Source organism: Heterocephalus glaber, unplaced genomic scaffold, assembly GCF_053883595.1.
Source record: "Heterocephalus glaber isolate CG9 unplaced genomic scaffold, H.glaber_assembly_v1.0 deba00001124, whole genome shotgun sequence".
NCBI classification, from domain to species: domain Eukaryota; kingdom Metazoa; phylum Chordata; class Mammalia; order Rodentia; family Bathyergidae; genus Heterocephalus; species Heterocephalus glaber.
The window spans coordinates 1,452,998-1,474,009 of NW_028258197.1; the positions used below are offsets into that span (position 1 = coordinate 1,452,998).

At 47.6% G+C, this 21,012-nt stretch overlaps 2 protein-coding genes across 7 annotated transcripts; one reads left to right on the top strand and one right to left on the bottom strand.

The window, feature by feature from the left end:
- Positions 1 to 1,303: 1,303 nt before the first annotated feature.
- Positions 1,304 to 5,311, top strand: Prr29 (proline rich 29). 2 transcript variants are annotated; one of them, XM_013067015.3, is made up of 7 exons: positions 1,304 to 1,812; positions 1,951 to 2,097; positions 2,359 to 2,434; positions 2,620 to 2,718; positions 3,595 to 3,815; positions 3,933 to 4,003; positions 4,186 to 5,311. In XM_013067015.3, exons 2-7 carry the CDS (start codon positions 2,029 to 2,031, stop codon positions 4,193 to 4,195), a joined length of 546 nt encoding a protein of 181 aa, XP_012922469.1. In that variant the 5' UTR covers positions 1,304 to 1,812; positions 1,951 to 2,028; the 3' UTR covers positions 4,196 to 5,311. The 2 variants fall into 2 exon arrangements, with proteins under 2 accessions (XP_012922469.1, XP_004868695.1); XM_004868638.4 differs by lacking the exon at positions 1,304 to 1,812 and having other exon boundaries at positions 1,954 to 2,097; positions 2,620 to 2,726.
- On the bottom strand, positions 5,026 to 18,147 carry LOC101713583 (intercellular adhesion molecule 2). 5 transcript variants are annotated; one of them, XR_002390543.2, is made up of 5 exons: positions 8,764 to 8,951; positions 7,268 to 7,534; positions 5,991 to 6,311; positions 5,458 to 5,849; positions 5,221 to 5,355 (listed from the first exon to the last, which is right to left on the bottom strand). XR_002390543.2 is itself a non-coding variant. In XM_087210194.1 (5 exons), exons 2-5 carry the CDS (start codon positions 8,822 to 8,824, stop codon positions 5,632 to 5,634), a joined length of 867 nt encoding a protein of 288 aa, XP_087066320.1. In that variant the 5' UTR covers positions 8,825 to 8,865; positions 18,048 to 18,147; the 3' UTR covers positions 5,445 to 5,631. The 5 variants fall into 5 exon arrangements, 4 of the variants coding, with proteins under 4 accessions (XP_004868694.1, XP_087066320.1, XP_087066319.1 ...); XM_087210194.1 differs by lacking the exon at positions 5,221 to 5,355 and adding an exon at positions 18,048 to 18,147 and having other exon boundaries at positions 5,445 to 5,849; positions 8,764 to 8,865; XM_004868637.4 differs by lacking the exon at positions 5,458 to 5,849 and having other exon boundaries at positions 5,026 to 5,355; positions 8,764 to 8,948.
- Positions 18,148 to 21,012: the final 2,865 nt, after the last annotated feature.

The window sequence follows — 21,012 nt, forward strand, 5'->3', positions numbered from 1 at the left end:
CAAGGCAAGTATTTTGGGAGCAAGTGGCTTATTTGGAAGAAGACATCAGGAAGCAGTGTGGTGGAGTAGAGAATGGACAGGAAAAGGAGAAAAGTCAGTAAGGCGTTTGTTTAGGAGCAGGATACCCTGGGGGAAACTAGAGTGCAAGCCCATCTCTCGCCATACACACATTGCAGGTGGGGGTGTTGGGGATGGAACTCAGGACCTTTCACTTGCTAAGCACATGCTTTTTCACTAAGCTGCACCCCAGCTCTAGACATATGATTTATAAAACAAAAATAAGACCTTACTATGCCTGCTGGCTTTTTCATTCAACTGTCTTGGACATCTTTCCACATCAATAAAGATATACGACACCAAGACTGTCAACAGCTGAAGAGCATTCCATTGGGAGGCTACACACCCGTAAGACATCTGTTATTTTGAACTTTGGCTGAAATAAAACAAAGATGTGAGGAACATGATGAATCTTCTTAAAACATGGCTGTGCATATCACCTCTTCTTTCTCTCTTGCTCAAACCCCATCCACAGCTCCATTATCCATGTGCTGATGGCTGCATTCTGTAACTTGGCATTCGAGTCTGACCCATGAATAACCTGTGTCTGCTCCTCTGCCACCCAGACAGTTGGACCTATTGGGTCATTTCAGGCCCTGTCCATTGCTGCACCTGTGCCTGGATGGCCTCTTCTCTCCTGTGCTGCTTGGCCCTGTCCAAATGCTGCCTTCCTCAGAACTCCATCCTCCAGTGGCCCAGGCCTCCCTTTCTCATTATCTTTTCTGTGTGTCTCCTGCACTGGGGATTCTTTTTTTTAATTTTTTTTTATTTTTTATGTGATCTTGTGTTTCTGCTCTTTTTTGATAGGTCTGTTTTCCACTTCCCTACAATGCTGGATCAGTGTTCAGATGGGCAGCTTCATGCACAGCCACAATCGTGTTCGGTGTTTGTTGATGGTGACCACAGTGACTGATTTTGTTCTGGAATGAGGGTGGAGGAGAGTGTTCCGCTCACTGGGGTTCTGTGACAACTGGATCTCGGCTTGTTGAAGTCTGTTGAAGTGACAAGACCAACAGAGACAGCCAATGCACTGCCCATGGGCCCCCTCTCTGGGCGACAGTACATAGGAGCAAAGGCAGTGGCGGGGGGTGGGAGTGGAGGTGGGGGTGTCTTTCTGGTTCCAGACTCCAGAACTGCCAGGAAAAGGAGCTAAACCAAAGTGGAAGGTGGGGGAAGGGCAACTCCGAGGGTGCTAATCCCAGCTTCCTGTCCGGATTTTCCTTGACTGCTGCTCAGGGCCTATCTTAGGATGGTCACAGCTGCCGAAATAGATCTCCCCCCTCACCTGTTGTTAAGCAATGGAGACCTTGCTGACTTCCTGTCAGAAGAATGCATGCTTTTGTAACTTTTCCAATATAGGGGACAGGATTGACTGCCACCTTTCTCCATTTCTGAGGGACCAAGGCTCACCTTAACCAGGAATCAGGGAGCAAAGAGCCAAAATAAGGAACTGGAGATGGATTTTTGGCCAGAGTTCCATCCTCTTCTGTGAATTCGGCCAGTGTTTCCTTTCTGGTCTTCTTCAGAAACTACGCTCTGTCCACAGAATGTCCCTCTCCTGACTGACAAAGTGGCAGGGAGCAGATCTGAGGCCTCTCTCACTCACCTGTCCCTAACACCCAAGGCGGCCCCTACAAATGTCTATACCTGCTGAACCCATCAAGTGAGCTAGGGATCTGGGACCTGGAAACCAAGCCTACCTAGCAACTCACTCATTTATTCAACAAACATGGCCTCCCTGGCCCAATACTGTGGGTGAGTAACGGTGACAGGTAAGAGGAGGAGTAACACACAATACTCCGGAGGCCTAGCACAGGGGAGGAGGATGTAAATTCCAGAGGAAATAGGGGAGTTGAGAGCAGAAACTTAAACTATGCCCCCCCCCCACGCCAGAGTCCGGGGCAGGCCTGCGCATGCGTGGGAGGAGCTGTGAATTGGCGTCGGCGTTGCTGAGGGAACCCAGACCTGCGAATGCTGGCCATGGCCTCCGGGGCTAGCGGGAGCTGGGATCGCGTTCCACCACAGAGTGCAGCCCCGACGGTGAGAACTGAACCAGAGAGCAGAGCCTGCCTTTCACTGGGTGGCTGGATTCGGGAGATGGGGATGAAACACCAGATCCCAAACCGAGGGAAAGATACTGGACAGGGAAAGGGGAGGCCATGGGGGCGGAGAGGCGAGAACTCGGCGCCTGCGCAGTTAGAGAGGCAACTCTTCGGGACAGGGGAGGGGGTGTTGGGAATCGCGACGTGCCACTTCCCTTCCGCACCTGGCCTGGCTGAGTGTCCTCTCCTACGTCTCCAGCCCTCGGTGACGATTCTGCAGCCCCTCCCATGGGCCGTCTCTGCCTCGCCCCCCCAGCCGGGCCGCGTGAAGGAAGGTGAGACTCGGCCGGCGTCGCCCTCCCATGCCCCATCTGCCCCTACTCTCTCTGTGTGTATCTAGCTTCCGCGCCCCTAGACTAATTCTGGATGATGGCCCTGAAGTTGGGCAGGGGTGACAGGGCACCGGGCGGGGATTGCGCGATGGCAGGGTGGGCCTGCTTAACCCCTGCTGAACCTCCAGATCTGCTGGAGTTGATGTCGCTACAGAATGCGCAGATGCACCAATTACTGCTGAGCCGCCTGGTGGCAAGGGCCCTGAACCCTGAGACCGACTCTCCAGGTGTGCAGGTGCGTGGGGGTGGGGCCCCGGCGTCACCCGCCTGTATTCTGGGGTGGATGTTAGGGGATTGGACCCAGAGAAGCAGGAAGGCAGCCCATACCTCTCCAGCTGGGTCCCTTTGGCATCTGTCATGCACCAGGGCTGGTGTGTGTCAGACTTCATGAAGGGAGGGGGGTCCCCAAACCTAGGCCTCCCGGTCTTGTTCAAGGACATCCTCTTGGACATCAGGCCCCAGGAAGGCTGGTGACATCGGACCCTGGTGTGTCCTCCCTCCCAGCCAGCGGGGTGGAGGCAGGAGGCAGGACGGAGGAAGGCATGTGAGGGGGCACGGGGGTGACAGGCTAAAGCTGAGCCTATTTTGCCAGCATTGGGAGGGAGACAGAAGAGGCCTGAGGGCAGGCGGCCTGGGGTACAGAGGGTCTGGGAAGCCAAGAGGCACTCAAGGAGAGGGTCAGTGGAATCCAGGCAGAGGGAGCATAATGAGTTGCTGTGTCTCTTACCCCCTCAAGGACCCTGGGGATGAGCACCCCACCTCAGTGAGTGACACAGGTGGGCCAGGAGCTGGGGACAAGGCCAGGAGTAGCTTGGTGCACTCTGATCCCCAGGTCTGGAGTCACACCTAGATTCTTCCATCCCCACTCTGCCTCTTATTAGTTGGGACACTTAGACAAGTTGTTCAACCTCTTGGAGCCTCAGTTCTCCCATCTGCAAATAAGGAATAAATGTCTGCACAGTGCCTGGCTTTTATATAGTAAATGCTTACTAAATGGTAGCCATTAGGATGATGGCTATCTAGAGAAAATAATATAGGGAAAGAGAGGAGTGGGAGCAGGACCCTGAGTTATCATCTCCCTATCCCCTTTGCACAATCTCCAGGTCTACCTGGAGGGGCAACAGGAAGAACCAGAGGAGGAGGTGCATATCCAGGAGGAAGTGCCTTTGGTGTTCCACCACCACTACCTGCCTTACCTGATCCCCACCCTGGGCCCCTGGCCCCTCTGGCCAGCCCCTTTCTTTCCTTCTCCCTCGAGCCAACCCTACTCACAGGGCACGCCCAGTGTCTGTCACCAGCCTCCTGCCTCTGGGACAAGGGAGATGTAAGTAAGCTGGGTGTCTGGGCGCTGCCAAGCTTCTGCTTGAAGGCTGGGCTAGAAGAGCCAGCCAGGGGCCTGTGGGCTTCTGAAGGGGCCTTTCTTCTCTGTGCCCCACCTCAGGAGAGCTGTACCCCCGCCCCCACCCCCCAGTGCTACAGAGACTGTGGGTGCAGATGTACCTCCAGCTTCAGGTAGGGGGCCGAATGGGTGAGCAGTGGGGCCTAGGCCCATCAGGACAGGAGGGTTATGTGCCGGGGCGGGGCATGGGGACCTCCTACCATCACTGCTGTGGGCACTGGTCTGTCTCCTTCTCTGTTCCTTCTGGAATCCCCTGGGGCGGGAGGGATGCAAGAAGGAGGTGCTCTTTCCCCAGACTACTATGATGTTGAGAGCCTGCTCTGAGGATGGAAGCTCACAGGAGTCCTCACCAGCTTCAGTGCGGGGCTGAGAACGGCCCTGTAGTCTCCACTTGCTCACTACTGTCTGCTGATTGCACCCATGCTGTCAGCCCTCCCCTCTGGGGGTGGGGGATCCACCCCTCTCCACCCCATTGCCATCCTGAACAGGCCTAGAAGACACCCTCCAAGCCCAGCCAGGGGCCCAGAAGCCACATGAGCCCGACTCTGGGCCACGGTTTTCTGCCTGGACCAGGGCAATGCCTCTACACTACAAGTCCCAGCCCACCTCTGTCCCTCTCTCCTCTGGGATGACAAAGGCTGTAGGGTCACCAGCTGGGTTAAGAATGGGGCAGGAGGTGAGAGGAAAGGACTGCTCCTGTTTCCCAAGCACCTTGAAGCTCCCCGAAGCTCCCCCTACCTGGGGTAGGGCTTGGAGCTGAGTCAGTGCCCTTATGATCCACCATCAGCCCAAGAAGTTAACCTTGGCAGCCAGTAGAGTACTGGATATGTCCTTCTCCTGCCCCCAGGAATACCCTAAGGTCCCATGAGGACAGGTGGGAACTGAGTGTTCTTTGTCCCTCCGGGACAGGGTGGTTCCTCGCACTCCATCCATAGGAGTGAGTCACCCAGGCCAGTTGAGAGAGGTGCCTGGGCTGATCAGTGACGGGCTTTTGGGGTCTGGGGTGGTTGTGGCCCTGGAAGGCCCCTGAGAAGGAGAGGGCAGGAAGGAGGACACATCTGGAGAGAGAAGGCCTGTTCTCCCCCTTTCCCAACTGCTGACTGTTACCCCAGGAGCAGACATGGAGGACACCAGGTTAAGTCCAGGTGTTTGTATTCAGGCTAGAAAAGGAAATGTCCCCAGAGTCCCATGCTGCTCTTAGGCCCTCTGCCGGGCTGGATCACAATCCGAGGAGCTATGCTAGGTTCCAGCAGTCACCATGGTGGTGGCCATGCAGCTCATGCAGGCTGCACCCGGAAGGTGCGGGGCAGCCTTCGCCAGGCAGCCAGTACCCCGTAGGTGCCTGTCCGCCTCTGGCGCTGATGCTGGCTGATGATAAAGCAGAGCAGGATGGATGTCACAAATAAAAACAGCAGAACTGACACGACTGTGACGATGATGACCATCTGGCTGTCTTGCACGGGCTCTGGGGAGGGAACAGATGTCTGAGAAGACTCAAGTGCCAGGGTGTGGCAGGGATCAGATGTCTGCCCATCACCCTGCACCCACTCATTGATCCTCCAATCACCCTGCTTGCCAAGAGGAGTGAAGTGTGGTGTCTGCCTTCAGAGTGGCATCTAGAAGAAAAGTGGCCCAGGCTCCAGTCACTAGCCAGACCTCTGTGAGATGGTTAGGGCAGATGCCCCCGGCCAGCAGTCCCGGGACCAGCTCATGGCCCTCCTCAGGCAGAGCCAAGTGAGCTTCAGGCAAGCTCCCCAAAGACAGCAGACACTGGCCACTCAGTCATGGAACAGCAGGACTTGGAGACCCCAGGGAAAGGCAGGCCAAACCTCTCGATATGGAGAGGAGTCAAGGACAGAGAGAGCAGGTTGCCTTGGTCAAGGCCACGAAGCTTGATAATGGCCAAGCAACTAGTTGAGCTCTCCTGACTTCTAGAAGAGTCAGGATCCAGGCTGGGACCTTAGAAAAAGAACCAGGGAAGATGGGAAACTTCAGGATTAAGTGTGAACCCCAATCAGTCTGGGAGTAGTGGTCAGTTTTTTCTCCACACAAGAGTCCAGAAGGCCAAAGGGCCCCACCCTCCTTGGGGGGTCCCATTACCATAGACTTGGAGGACCTGGGGCTCCGAGACACTGCGAATGATGTCCCCGCCTCTAGACCGCAGGTCCAGCTCGGCCTGGCAGGAAAAGTTGAGGGGACCACCTTCTCTCTGAGCCATGCTGATGAATGTGGTGGCGGCTTCCTGGGGGGCAGGTGCTGCCCCCACGAAGGTCTGGTTGTGCAGAGTCTCCTGGCCACGGAGCAAGGTGAGGGTGAGGCTCTCAAGGGGCTCTACAGCAGCCACCCTGCACTCAATGGTGAAGGATGTGCCCAAGGCCACCCTTGTGGGCTGCAGCTTCAGTGTGACCTGCTTTGGGGGCTCTGCAGGGGATGAAGGCAAGAGGTCTGGTTAGCATGGGGGTGAGTCCCAACGGGGCCATCTCCCGACACCATGGCATTCCAGCTCCCTCAAGGGACTTGTGAGGGAGAGAATGAACTGGGGCCCGGCCTGCTCTAGTGCAGAGAGGAAAAAGGAAGCAGTTCAGTGTGAAGACATACTTGGCAGTAGTTTTATGGACATGATTTAGAGAACAGACAAGGTGGAGGTAAAGAAAAGGCTCAGAACTTGTACACTCAACTTTGAAGATATAAAAGTTCGGGTCTGTGTCTCTCCCTCCTCTACAGATATATTAAATACAAATTTCAAAGATTAAACAATTGAATAATTACGTCAACAGCACTCAACCCCCCACACCCAGGAAATATGGATGGAATACAAATTTAGGGTATCTTTCTTTTCATTTGATCCACTGATATTGGTCATAGGAGGCCCCAGTGATACCTATGTGGCCAAGATAACAAGATAATCCCAGCCTATCTGGAAGGTTTCTATGGGTCCAGGCAGGTGCATGTGTATAGTGGTCGCACCTTCGCCATGAGTCCTCAGGAGAAGAAAAGAACACCAAGCGATAGCTCCTCATGAAGTGCAGGGGCTATAGGAGAGCATGCCCAGCTCTCCTGATGTCCACCACTACTTGTCACACGGGTGCTCTGGCATCTGAGCTGGGGGGAGACTTAAGAATATTGTGTGGCTAAATGACTTTTGGGTCTGGGTGAACCTTAGTTAGACTGTTCTCCTTGAAGTAAGATTCAGAACCAGGTTGGCTTGCTCAGGGACCAGCAAGGGTATGAGCAAATTCTGGGTCCACTGGCCCGCCCTGCTCCTTGTCTGTGATGAGAAGGCTCTGCACAAGGATAGGGCAGATTCTAGCACATTCAGTAGACACAGGCTCTGCCCAGGACAGATGCCCCCAAAACACACACACATAGCCACTCACGGTACACGCTGATGTTGAGACTCTTTGTCAGTGTCTTCCCGGCACAGGAAAAGTAGCAAATGAGTTCCGCATCCTGAGAAATGTTTGAGATCAAGTACTGCTGCCACTGAGGCTGTTGGTCCACCAAATGCTTAGACAGGAAGGTCTCCAGGCCACCTGATTCAGGCTTGACACAGCTGGTGCTGCAGTTGACCTTCCTGGACCCTATGGCCTCAACCGCCAACCTCTCAGGCCATACGTAAACCTCGAATGTTACCTCAGAAGATCCTAGAAGACCAGAAGCACTGGGCAGTAGATGTCCCCACTGCCCTGCAGTGGAGCTGTCTGCCAACTGGCATTGAGGATCAAGCCCATGGATGATCTCTCGGTTCTATTCCTGGCTCAACCCAGGAGACAGCCTTCCAGCCTCTCCCTGCCTCTGGGCTTTCTGTCCTTCAGCACCTCTGCCGGTCAGCTCCAGTTAGTCTTCTTCAAGTTCACAGTCCAACTCTGTCAAGGTCCAGCCCATGTCCTCTCCTCCATGAAGGCTTCTCTGAGAATGGAGGTGGGCTCTGAGCTGTGTCCCCTGAACTGTGGCCCTGGGTTTAACCTCCCTTTCCTTATCTTTCTTCCATAAATGCTTTTGAACACCTATTATGTGCTAAGCACTGTGCTAGGCTCTGGGGATACAGCAGTGGCCAAAGCTGACCAGTGGCAGAGCACATGCTATAATAAGGGAGCCAGACAATAACAAAGAACAAGCAAGACCCCATGCCTGTGAGCCAGTGGCAAGTGCTGGGGAAAGGGAGTATGCAGTGTGGTCAGCAAAGGCCTCACAAGGACAGTGACATAAAGGAGGTGGTGAGCCGTGCAGATGTTAGTGGGTATTCCAGGAGTGTTCTAGCCAAAGGGAATCACTGGAGCAAAGACTCATTTGGGAGTGTGCTTAGTATTTTGGGGGCAACAGAGAGATCATGGTGGTCAGAGATCAGTAAAGAAGAGGAAGGCAGGGGGCCTGAGGACAGGAAGGTAACGGGTCACCTCAAAGCACTGTCTCACTAAATGCTCACAACCACCCTATGGGAAAGGGATACTAGCTTATTTGACAAATGAGAAAAGCTTCACTTTTGCTTTGACCACAGCCAGAGAGTGATGCCCCTGTCTCTCCAAGCTGACCCCTAGGCTATTTTAGAAGACAGGCTGGGTGTACACCCTCATCTTCTTTAGGACCCCAGCACCCCTTCACCTCCTGAGTAATCCCCCTGCACAGCCTGCCACACTACCATGCCCTGAAGCTGTGGGGCCTGTTCCGCCTGGTGGAACAGGAAAAGGCCAAGACCCCACCCCATTCCCAGAACCAAGGTGACTCAAAACCAAGCTACCGCAGCATCCTGACCCCATTTCGGAGCACACCCTGTGTTCAAAGGGTCAGCAAGTTCCTTCTTTGCTTGAAGCCCAGGGCACAAGGCCAACCCACCCTTAGCTGCCCCATGCCAGGAGCCTGGGTACCAGCTCACCTGAACAGCACAGCAGGGTGAGAAGGGCTGTGGGGAGGCCCCAGCAGCCAAAAGAAGACATCTCTGGCAGGGTCCGCGGGGTGCCTGGGGCCAGAGGGCTGCCTAGACGGAGACAGATAGGTAGCACTGCTCAGGGAGTGGTGGCTGTGGCTGCAGCCTGAAATCCCCCGATTTCTGTGTGCTGATGACGGAATTTCCTTTCATTAGCTGCAGTCAGGAAGCCATGTGCACATTGTCGGGTCCCAGGCTCCTGCCAGTCAGGCACAGGAAGCAAAGGAGCAGCTGATAAGCAGGAGCACAACTTAGTGCTCCCTCACCCTGGTGTGCGGGGCAGGGCAAGGAACATGTGCGGGAAGCATGTGTTTGTGTTTGTGTGTGTGCATCTGTGCACACAGGACTCCTGTGTGCTATTCGTGCACAGGGCACAGTGTGGACTACAGAGTGCAAATCTGGAGAATCCCAAATCCTGCAGGAATCCTTATTGAAGATGCCTCTGGGAAAGAGTATCTAAAGTCAGGATATGCAGTCACCATGGCAAAGGGGCAGAGAGCTGGACTTTCCTAAGGAAATCCAGGCAGGAATTTGAAGTTATTCTGCTAATGCACAGCATGTAGTCTGCACCAACTTTGATGTCCCAGTCAGTTTCCAAATGAAACCTGTCCCTGACTCAGCTGACCCAAGGCCCAAGTGAGGCCCAGAGCCTCAGCAAGTGCAGCCCACAGCAGCTCCCGGCGGCCAGGCCCAGGAAAGCAGGAGTCAGTCCGCAGCAGCTGACCCCAAGCCCCAGTCTCCATCTCAGGAGCCTGCCTGCTGGTGTCCTCTCTCCCTCCAGCCAGGGCCCTTGGCATGGGATCCCTGGGGGTAGCAACCTATTTCTAGGGAGACTTCCTTACCTGTTCAGGAATCCCAAGAAGCAGTATGCTATGCAGTAAGGGAAGGATCCTGATGGGCTCACCACAATCTTTTTTTTGGTTTTGTTTTGTTTTTTTGGTACCAGGGATCGAACTCAGGACCTTGTGCTTGGAAGGCAGGCAGGGTGCCACTGAGCTAAATCCCCCACCCAATATTTTACTCTTCAGGTTCGTCCCAAGATCCCTTGGGACCAGACAGTGGAAAAAGCAGGTCACCTTGCTTTCTGAGGGACACTCTAGGTGGGGCCTTTCCAAAGGGTGGCCCCAGAGTTTCGCGGGCTGGGGCCCAGCTCCATGAGGCCTTGAGAGAGCATGGGTAGGTCCTGCGCTCACTGCTGAGGCCAAAGGCAGTTACTACTAGGCACGGTCATCTAGCGCTGCCTTTGTCAGCCTAGGTCCAAGGAAGTCCCCAGACCAGGACATTGGACTTTGGAATGATGCTGATGCCAGGAGGAAGTGTCAGGGCCTGGGGTCAGTGGAGAAAAGTGGCAGAAGGAGGGGAACTGGGGACACTGGAGCCCCAGCCAGGAGGGATCTGATTCCATGAGGGCCTGGGAAAACTCTTGCAGCCCAAGTGGGAGTCTGACCAGGTGAGCCCAAGGGCTTGGACAGCCCGGGAGGGAGGGGAGGTGCAGCTGTAGGGAGTCCCCCCGACCCCGCTCAGAATAATAAGGCAGCAAGAATGCAACAGCGATGGATGCAGTCATGACTCGCTTACAAGGGGTAAGTGCCAGGAAATTCATCCTTAGGCAGTTCGTGGCTGGGTGAACGTCACAGTGTACCCACACAAACCTGGTGGAGGGAAACACCAGATGGCAGAAGGCCAGAGAAAGTTTCTAACCAAAAGGAAGACAAATAAATGTTACTAGGAATTAAAATGAGAACCTAAGTACAATGTTAAAAAGAAGACTGTACAAATTCATAGAAACAGGAAGTAGAATGGTGGTGGCCAAGGGCTAGAGAGGGAAATGCGAGTTGTTATCTAACGGATAGTTTCAGTTGAGCGAGATTGGCTCTGGAGATTGGTCGTAAAAAATGGGAACACACTTAACATTACTGAACTGTATATTTAAAACCAGATAAATGGTCCATGTCATGTTATGTCTTGTAGGAAAAAACACAAAAATAAAAATAAAGACTATGAATAAAGTATGACATGAAATGTGAAACAAAGTAGACCAAACCTCAGAAAAGCATGACTTACTAGACTTAATTTAATAAAAAATAAAATGGCTGAGTGGTTCTATAATATTAAAGAAGTTGAATCAGTAACTTTAAATTTTCCCATTCCCATTCCTGGGTATGGTGGCGGATGGCTGGAATCGTAGCACTGAGGAGGCTGAGGCAGGAGAATCACCGAGAGTTCAAGGACAGCCTGGGCTACGTAGTGAGCTAAGGCCAGTCAGAGTTACAGAGCAAGACCCTGTCTCAAAAAATTTTTTTTAAATTAGCATTTTCCCATAAAGAAAATGCCATGTCAGCACAGTTTTATAGATGTTCGAGGTAAGTCTAATTTTCTCTTTCTTTCTTTCTTTCTTTCTTTCTTTCTTTCTTTCTTTCTTTCTTTCTTTCTTTCTTTCTTTTTCTTTCTTTCTCTGTGGTACTGGAAATCAAACCCAGGGGCACTCCACCACCAAGCTACTACATCCCCAGACTTTTAAAATTTTTTTAAATTTTGAGACAGACTCTCACTAAATTGCCCAGGCTGGGATCAAACTTGTGATCCTCCTGCCTTAGCTTCCTGAGTAGCTGGGATTACTCCACCATGGCTAAGATAAATCTACTTTTATAAAAACTTTCTGAGAATGGTGGGTGTAGGAACACTCTTAACTCTTTCCATATGGCTACTTTTTCCAAACAAGACAAGCAAAGGACAAGAAAGGAAAATTAAAGGCCAATAGCACTTATAAATTCAACAATTATAAGAAAAAAATTAGTAAATCAAACCTGCAGCGTATAAAAAATATAAGACATTACATTCAAGTTGGGTTCATAACAATAGGAGAAAAGCCTACAAATGTCATTATGTCGGAAACACAGATGTGGTGGCTCGTGTCTCATCACTCCTGCCCTCCTCTCACTTCATCTTCACAGACAGTGGATTGCTTTGTGCAAGCGAAGACACCTTACAGCCACCTGGGTCCCCTCACCTTTGCTTTTGTCCTCGGAGACATCTTTAATGCTTTCAGAGCATTTATCTGCTCATATTCCCCAGATGTGAGGAAGAGTTAAGGTCCTTAATATGCACCCTTTTCCCTAAAAGGTGATGGGAGCCTGGGATGCGCTCCAGCCCCTCCTTCCTGGTGGTGTCCCCCATGCTCTGAGCATCTCAGCAGGACCGACTGCCTCCAGCTGCAGCATGGCCCAGCTCCTTGAAATGGGCTTCTCCCCGTTTCCACCTCCCTCTCCCTGACCCTGCATATTCCTGGAATCATCTCTCAGATAACTTGCCTGAACCAGACCTTGCTCTAGCTCTGCTTTTGAAGGAGTCCAAACTAAAAACTTACATTAATAGACTGAAGAAGAAAAAAAATCTCAACAGAGTCTAAAAACAAAAACAAAAACCAAACATACCCATCAACGGTGTTCAGCAAATTTTCTGATAAATATCTAGAAAATTAGAAGGAAATTCTTTAACATGATAAGAAAAACATTTATTTTTAATGAGTAAATTTTAGAATTTCCTTCAAAATCATGATCTCTGCCCTTTTTTGTTGTTGTTTGGGGGCTTTTTGTTTTCTTTTTGTTTTTGTTTTCTATTTTCTAGTACCAGGAATTGAATTCAGGACCTTGTACTTGCAGGCAGGCACGGTATCACTGAGGTAAAGCTCTGATTCCATTGTTTTGTTTCTGAGATGGGGTCTCTCTATGTAGTTCAGGGAGTCCTTGAACTCATTATGTAGTCCAACTGGCCTCCAACTCACAGCAATCCTCCTGCCTCAGCCTCCTGAATGCTGGGATTACAGATGTGTACCACCATGCCCGGCTTCTCTCTGCGTTTTTTTTTTTTTTGGTATTGGGGATCGAACTCAGGACCTTGTGCTTGCAAGGCAGGCGCAGTACCACTGAGCTAAATCCCCAGCCCTCTCTGCTTCTTTTTAACATTGCACCAAAGGTCCTAAACAGTGCAGTAAGACTAAATTAATTCATTAACTAATTAATTAGTAAAAGCCTAAGAATTAGAAAACAACAAAACCATCAGTATTTGTATATGGCATGAATATCCAAAAAAAATCATTAGACAAATGATTCAAAATATAAAATTTTAGCAGGGTAGCTAGCTGTATGATTGATATCCAAATATAAGTTGCTTTTGTAGCCTATCAGTAGCATACAGAATGTGATTTAAAATATTGCATTTATAATAGCCAATAAAGGTAGGAATAAATCTAGCAAAACTTAAGCATATAAGACCTGTAATAAGAAAATTATAAAACTTTATTGAAAGACATTAAAAAGAATCTAAATAAATGAAAAGATAACCTTGTTTATGGATAGAAGATTCAATATTATGAAGATGTAAATGCTTCCCTAATTGGAGCCTGGTCATGCCACAGGATGGGAAGGGCAGCCATGCAATGCACTGTGGATTGCGCACCCTGCCCATGTCCACCTGCCAACTTCCAGCTGGCTCTGCATTTTGGTTTCCCACAGCACAGGGCTGCAGTGGTGCTGACTGACTAATCTGATCATGAATGAAGTCAGTGCTCCAGAAGAGACGGTAAGCACCAGAGAGTCTGCAGTTTCAGGGAGAAATAACAGATGAGCCAGGAGTCCTGGCCCTAAGAAAAGTCCACGGCTGTTGTGAACTGCAAAAGCAGCATGGAGTTTTACTCCAAGAGTGACTGATTCACTGTGGGGTACAGTTGGAGAAGAAACCCAGAGCAGCACCCACCATATTTCCAAAGTGAGGTTAACCAGGTGTCATTTCCAGGAGGGGTTGATTGTGTGGGACTGAGCCACAGAACACCCCAAGATTCCCGGTGTTACCATATCACTGTGCCTGGGTGAGAGCCACGGGAGACAGCGTGGAGAGGGCGAGGGCTAGGCACAGGTCCCCTGAGAATTCAAGCTTTGGCCAGGAAGAACACGGGCCCTGCACTCTGTGGTAGGAGTCCAGGCCCGGCAAGTGTGGCTTTCAGAGGTAGCTGGATCTGAAAGTGCTAGCACTGGGTCCAAGTGGTCTGCTTGAGCCCAAACCCCGCTGCCTACATCTAGCAGAGATCAGTGGTCTGACTGCTTTCCTGTTTACGTGTGAACAGGGATGCATCACAGCCTGGATGGTTGCCAAGGTCTGGAGTTTGTGGACAGAGGGGCTCCTGGAGTAGGAGTCAACTCACAAACCCACAGCCTATAAAGCTGGGTGGAGAGGGTCATGACCCGCTGGATTCTAAGACTGCAGATCCTGGAAGGAAACCACTTATTGGGAAATACAGAGGAATGTTTTTTGGGCTCTTTTTTTGGGTATTTCTTTTATTGGCCTGTGTGTGTGTGTGTGTGTGTATGTGTGTGTGTGTGTGTGTGTGTACATGTGTGTTTGGAGTTCTTTTTTTCTTTGTCTTCTTTTTTGTTTTTTCTATCTCCCTCTCTTTTAATCTTTTTCTTATTTTTCTTTTTCTTTCATTTTGCTATTTTTTTTCCTTGCTTATTCTTTTCTGTTACTTTCATTTAATACTATCAATTTCCTTATACTCCTTAATAGCATCCTTTACTTCACTTTTCTCACTTCCTTCTCACTATCTATTGGTTAATTTTTCACATTTTACTTTTTTCATGCTCCTGTTCCCCACCCTCTCTGGTTCACTAGTATAACAATTAAGCTTTATGAATCTTTAGGTAGTTAACTATGCTATTACTATTGCATACTGTTCTATTGTTGTGGAGATAAAGATGTTCCATTTAGTAGATATTTACTGTAGGTCAATATTTGGTTTGTCTTAGTATTTATACTATAGTTATAGATCTCTTTTATATAGTTAAGGGTTACATTATTGGTTCTTAGAGTACGTCAATATCCAGTTTGACTTTGATGCTATTATTGTTGCTGATTTTATTACTATAGCCAAGGTGACATAGTTGTTGCTATCAGTTGGTTTTCTGTGTTTGCCAATATCTGGATTGCCTTGGTGTCATTAACAATACTGCAGCCCATTCCAGGAGAACTGGTTGCTGAGGCAAATATTTGCAGCCTCCCCTCCCAAATGAATGGAGGTGGGGGATTCTGCAACAGAAGCAAAGACCTATAGTGAGCCACACTCAGAGAGTATCACCAAAAAGCAGACACTAACTGAAGAGGTCTCCATGTTCACCTGCCAACTTCTAGCATTTTCCCCCCTCAGCACAGGGCTGCAGAGACACTGACCAACCAAACAACTTGATGATGGATGAGGCCAGTGTCCTAGGAGAGAAGGTAAGCCATGGAGAATCAGCAGCTTCAGGGAGAAATAATGGATTGTCCAGCAGTGCTAGCCCCAAGAAAAGCCCACAGGTGTTGTAAACTGCAAACACAGTGTGGGATTTTAGTCCAAGAGTGACTGCTTCATGGCAGGATAGAGTTGGAAAAGAAATCCAGCAACTATTTTGCAAACCTGTACACCAATAAATTGGAGAATGCAGAAGAAATGGATAGATTCCTAGATACATATGAATTACCAAAAGTAAACCAAGAAGATTTAAAAACCCTGAATAATGCAATAACAGGCAATAAAATTGAAGTAGTAATTTTTTTTTTAAAAAACCTATCAGCTAAGAAAAGCCCTGGTCCTGATTGGATTCACTGCCAAATCCTATAAGAACTTCAAGGAAGATCTAACACCAGTACTTCTCAAACTCTTTAAGAAATTGAAAGGGAAGAAGTACTCCTAAAGTCATACCTGGAAGTTAGCATTCCCCTGATTCCAGAACCAGAAAGGATCCAACCAAAAAAGAGAACTACAGGCCAATCTCTTCAATGAATGTAGATGCAAAAATTCTCAACAAGATACTGGCAATAAGAATGCGATGAATCATCAAAAGGATCATATACCATGACCAAGTAGGTTTCATCCCAGGGATGTAAGGATGGTTCAACATACACAAATCCATAAGTGTAATACACCACATAAATATAAGCAAGGGAAAAATATCACATTATCATCTCAATAGATGCAGAAAAGGCCTTTGACAAAATCCAACATCCATTCATAATGATAAAAAAAAAACCTCCTGAAGAAAATAGGTATAGAAAGACCTTATCTCAATCTGATAAAAGCCATTTATGACAAACATGCTGCCAATATCATATTAAATAGGGGAAAAAACTGAAAGCTGTCCCTCAAATATCAGGAACAAGACAAGGATGTCCATTATCACCACTCCTGTTCGGAGAAGTTCTCAAAGCATTAGACAGAGCAATCAAACAAGACAAAGAAATAAAAGGATTATATATATATAGGACAGGTAGAAGTCAAATTATCATTATATGCAGATGACATGATCTTCTACCTAGAAGATCCAAGAAATTCCACCAAAAGACTCCTACAATTAATAGCCAAATTCAGCAATGTAGCAGGGATACAAAATCAACACACACAAATCACGATGATGTGTTGCATTCTGTTTACATTCCTCTACACCAATAATTGTAGCAGACATCCCTGCCTAGTACTAGCAGGCTATAAGTGGCACAAGCCTCTTGGTTCTCTATGATGGGCTGTATTATATTTGGAGTCCAACCAAAGCCTACATGAGTCATACGGGCATGTCAGATGGCAGAATTGGGCAAGCAGAGCTCCTCCGACAATGGCTATCACAGAGATCCCAGTCCTGGTCTGTGAAGTGGGAGGGCTCTATCGAGTTAACTTCCAGCTGAGGTCAGCGTGACCCCAATTAAATTCTTTTCCCTGAATTATGGCTTCCCTTATTGACCTGATGGGTTGCTGGTTAATTATGACCCAGTCCTGGTCCCCATTGGTTCTCTCTTGCAAGATAAGCAGTGTCTCTTTTTTACAGCCCTGCTTCTGATAACCAGTATCGCCAGATGCCTCAAGCCTACCCTGCTCTCCTTCTTCCCATGCTTGTAATCAATAAGTACTGGGTTTCCTTGGTGCCTTTTGTCTTTGTTGCCCAGAGCAGCTTAGACGAGCCAAGACCCGGCCTTCTCTTTAAATCTCTGTTTCTGTGTCTTCCATTCTTTCCTGCTTGCGTTGTATTGCCTTCAGGAGATCGAGACCCATGGCCTAGCTCTCAATAAATAATGAAATCATTGAGAAAGAAATTAGGAAAACAATACCATTCACAATAGTATCAAGAAATATTAAATACTTAGGAACTAAGGAAGCAAGAAACCTTTACAATGAAAACTATGGTACTCTGAAAAAAGAAATTGAAGACATTTTCTTCAGAAAATGAAGATATCCTCTATTCTTGGGTAGGCAGAGGCAATAGAGCCAAAATGGCCATACTTCTAATAGATTTTACACAATCCTAATCAAAATACCAACAGCATTCCCCACAGAACTGGAGAAAACAACCCTAAAATTCATATGGAACTGGAAGAGACCCAGAATAGCAAAAGCAATCCTGGGTAATAAGTCATCACAATATATTTCATTATACGAAAATAAAAACTTTGCAAGAAAATACAGAAAATACTGTGGTAAGACCTTAAGCAAGACTTCAAAATTGTTAATCATAAGATAAATAATCGATAAACTTGATTACATTAAACACACACAAAGAAAAGAAAACAGGTCTAAATGAATGAAAAGATGCAGTAGTAGCCAGGAAAACTAAAACTAAAATTATAACTAGGTTAGCAAAAGTTAAGAAATCTTACAAGAACAACTTTTGGAGAGGTTGCAGATCAACAAACTCTTATAAGAACTCTTATAAGACTGTGTATTGGTCCCCTGAGAAATAATGTATTATCTTGTAAAGCTGAATATTCTTACACCTTAAAATCTACAATTCCACTCTTATGTATGTGCCTTCAAAATCTTTTGCACTAAGAACAAGGAGACATGTTCAATGTTTAGTTCTAACTATCTTTGTGACCATGGACAGATCACTTAATCTCTTTGTGCCTCAATTTCCTCATCTCTGAAATGGAAATAGTAATATTTCCTTCATAGGGTTGTTGTCTGAATTAAATGAGTTAACAGTCTAGGCCTGGGGATTTAGCTCAGTGGTTCTGCCGCCTACCTCACAAGTGCAAGGTCCCGAGTTTGATCCTCAGTACCAAAAAGAAATAAAAATAAAAAAGGACTGGATGTAGTATAATGCAAAGGCCTCTGGGTTCAATCCTCAGTACTGAAAAAATAAAAATATAAAAAAGTAATAATACAAATAAATAAATAAATAATTTTTTAAGGGTGAAAGGTTTATTTAACTCACAGTTTGTTGAGGTTTCAGTCCACAAAGCAAGGCAGCTTGGCAGAGGGACACTGAAGAGGAAAGAAAAAAAGAAAAGTCCTACATGTCAAGAAGAAGCGGCCCCATGGGTGGAAATGACAGCCACAAGCTGGGAATGTCCTCTAAATGAAGCGGGTAGGATTCCTGTGGCTGAGATTCACCACTTACCCACAATGCTGTGGGAGGAAGGGACTGTCCCCTGTGGGTAAGGACACAGCCCTACATGTCTAAGTCGGTCGCCCAGGTTACCCAGAGGCCAGAGCAGAAGAGGAAGGGGAGGAAGAAGGCAAAAAATGAGAAACAAACCAAGGCAGAGGTGGCCTGGAGACCAGGCAGAGGGGAACTTCACAGAGGGGATCTTGAGTTTGAGAAACTGAAGATCCCCAACTACTGTGCTTACTGGGGAAACTGAGGATCAGAGAGGGGGAGAAACTAGAACTCAGGCCTTACTAAGTTGCTAAGGTCCCCAGATTGGGCTTGGACTTGTGATCCTCCTGCTTCAGCCTGCCAGAGTGCTGGGATCACAGGCCTGTGCCACCACATCTCCCTCCACTTTAACCACTGTAAATGGACAGTTCTGTAGCACGAAGCGGATTCGCTTTGTTCTTCAAACAGTGGTACCCTCCATGTCCAGAATTCGCTCATCTTGCCAAATGAAAACTCTATATCCACAAAACAGTAACACCCTCACCCCAGCCCCTGGCAACCCCCAATGTACTTTTAATCTAAGTCGGACTAGTTTAGGGACCTCAGATGAGTGGAACCCTATGGTATTTGTCCTTTTGTGGCTGGCTTATTTCACTTAGCATGACATCTTTGAAGTCCGTCCTTAAGGGAGCATGGGTCAGGATGCCCTTCCTTTCAGAGGCTGAATCCTAACTACTCGTGTGTATGTAGATAAGCACCGCATTTTGTTTGTCCAGTCACCTGTCCACAGGAACCTGGGTTGCTTCCACATTTTGGGCTACTGTGAGTAATGCTGCTATGAACACGGTGTACAAATACCTGTTGGAGACCAGGCTTTCAATTCTTTTGGATGTGCACCCAGAAGTGGAATTGCTGCTTCATATGGTAATTCTGTGTTTGATTTTTCTTAGCATCTGCCATCTTGTTTTCGTCTATGCCCACTTTTTAATTTTTTATTTTTTTCTGGTACCAGGGATCAAACTCAGGACCTTGCACTTGCAAGGCAGGCACAGTGCCACTGAGCTAAATCCCCAACGCTCTATGCCCTCTTTTGATGAGCAGTTTCTGAGCTATCTGGGACCCTCAGTGGATGAGGCAGTTCCAGGATGAGCCACCTATCTCCCGTGTCTGTCCAGTTCTCGAAGCAGCAGGATCCAGGGCTGTGTCCTGACTCTCCACTTCTGTTAGTAACCAAGAATGATCAGCTTCTCAGGCTTCTTCATCTCTGTCACCTTACCTAGCAATTAAAAAGAAATTACTCTAGCAGAGTGATGGTATACAAGGAAGTGGAAAGTATGAAAGCCGGGTGCTGGGCGGCCAGCCAGGCTCAGTCATGAGCAGAGGATCTTGCTTCCCCGGGGCCTCACAGCATAGCACACACTGTTTAAACTTCTAGTTAGGAAAGTCACAGATCAATAATGGCAGGGACCACAGAACAGTCAAGACCATGAGGCCGAGGGTCTGCTGGCTCCGGAGCAAATTTTTCTCTAAATTTTAGTTTATTAGTACATGTGTGTTGTACATACGTAATGTTTTCATTCTTTGTGGGAAGTTGATACATGTACATAATACATCTTAACTCCTTTTTTCATTCCCTTTCCCTTCACTCCCTCCTCCTTCCTTCTATCTCTTGACCCCTTCCCCTTAGAGAATAATCTATCTCCTACTTCCTATTATTTATCTTTTATTTTGCTCTTAATTTTACTCTGGGTTTCTCATATAAGAGAAATATATTTAAACAAGTGTGTCTGATTTATTTCACTTACCATTATGGTCTCAGAGTACATCGATTTTCCTACAAATGACTGAAATTTATCTTTCGGGCAAAGAAGTACTCCATTGTGGGTAAATATCACATTTTCTTTATCCATTCATTTGTTGATGTACATATGGATGGCTTCCAAGATTTAGCTATTATGAATTGTGCTGCCAGGGCCAAGGATTTAGCTCAGTGGTTCCACTGCCTGCTTCACAAGTGCAAGGTCCCGAGTTTGATCCCTGGTACCAAGATAAATAAATGAATAAATAAATAAATATGAATTGTGCTGCTATAAATAAGTATAGGCATGTGTCACTGTAACATGAAGTCTTTAACTCTTTTTTTTTTTGGTACCAGGGACCGAACTCAGGTCCTTGAGCTTGCACAGCAGGTGGCAAAACCACTGGGCTAAATCCCCGGCCCAAAGTCTTTAACTCTTTCAGGAAGACACCTAGAAAGGGAATAACTGGGTCAAATGGAATTTCTAGTTTTAGTTTTTTGAAGAATCTTCATACTGATTTCCATAGTGGTTGAACTAGCTTACATTCTCCCCAGCAGTGCAGAAATGTTTCTTTTCCCCTGCAGCCTCTCCAGCATTTGTTATTATTTGATTTCTGGATGATAGCCATTCTTTCTGGGGTAAAATGGAATCTCAGTGTTTTAATTTGCATTTCTTTAATGGCCAGTGATGTTGAACAGTCTTCTTGCATTTATTGGCCATTGTACTTCTTATTGGCCCATTTTTTGATTGAATCTTTCATTTGGGGGGGGTCTAATTTTTTTCAGTTCTTTTTATATTCTAGATGAGTCCTCTGTCTGAGGAATTGTTGGCAAAATATTTTTCCCATTCTGTAGGTTGTCTCGTTACTGTTGGTTATTTCTTTTGCTGTGCACAAGCCTTTTAATTTGATGTGATCCCATCTGGTGATTCTCAGAATTATTTTCTATGTACCTGGGGTCCTGTTTAGAAAGTCCTTGCCTAAGCCTAGAACTTTAAGAGTT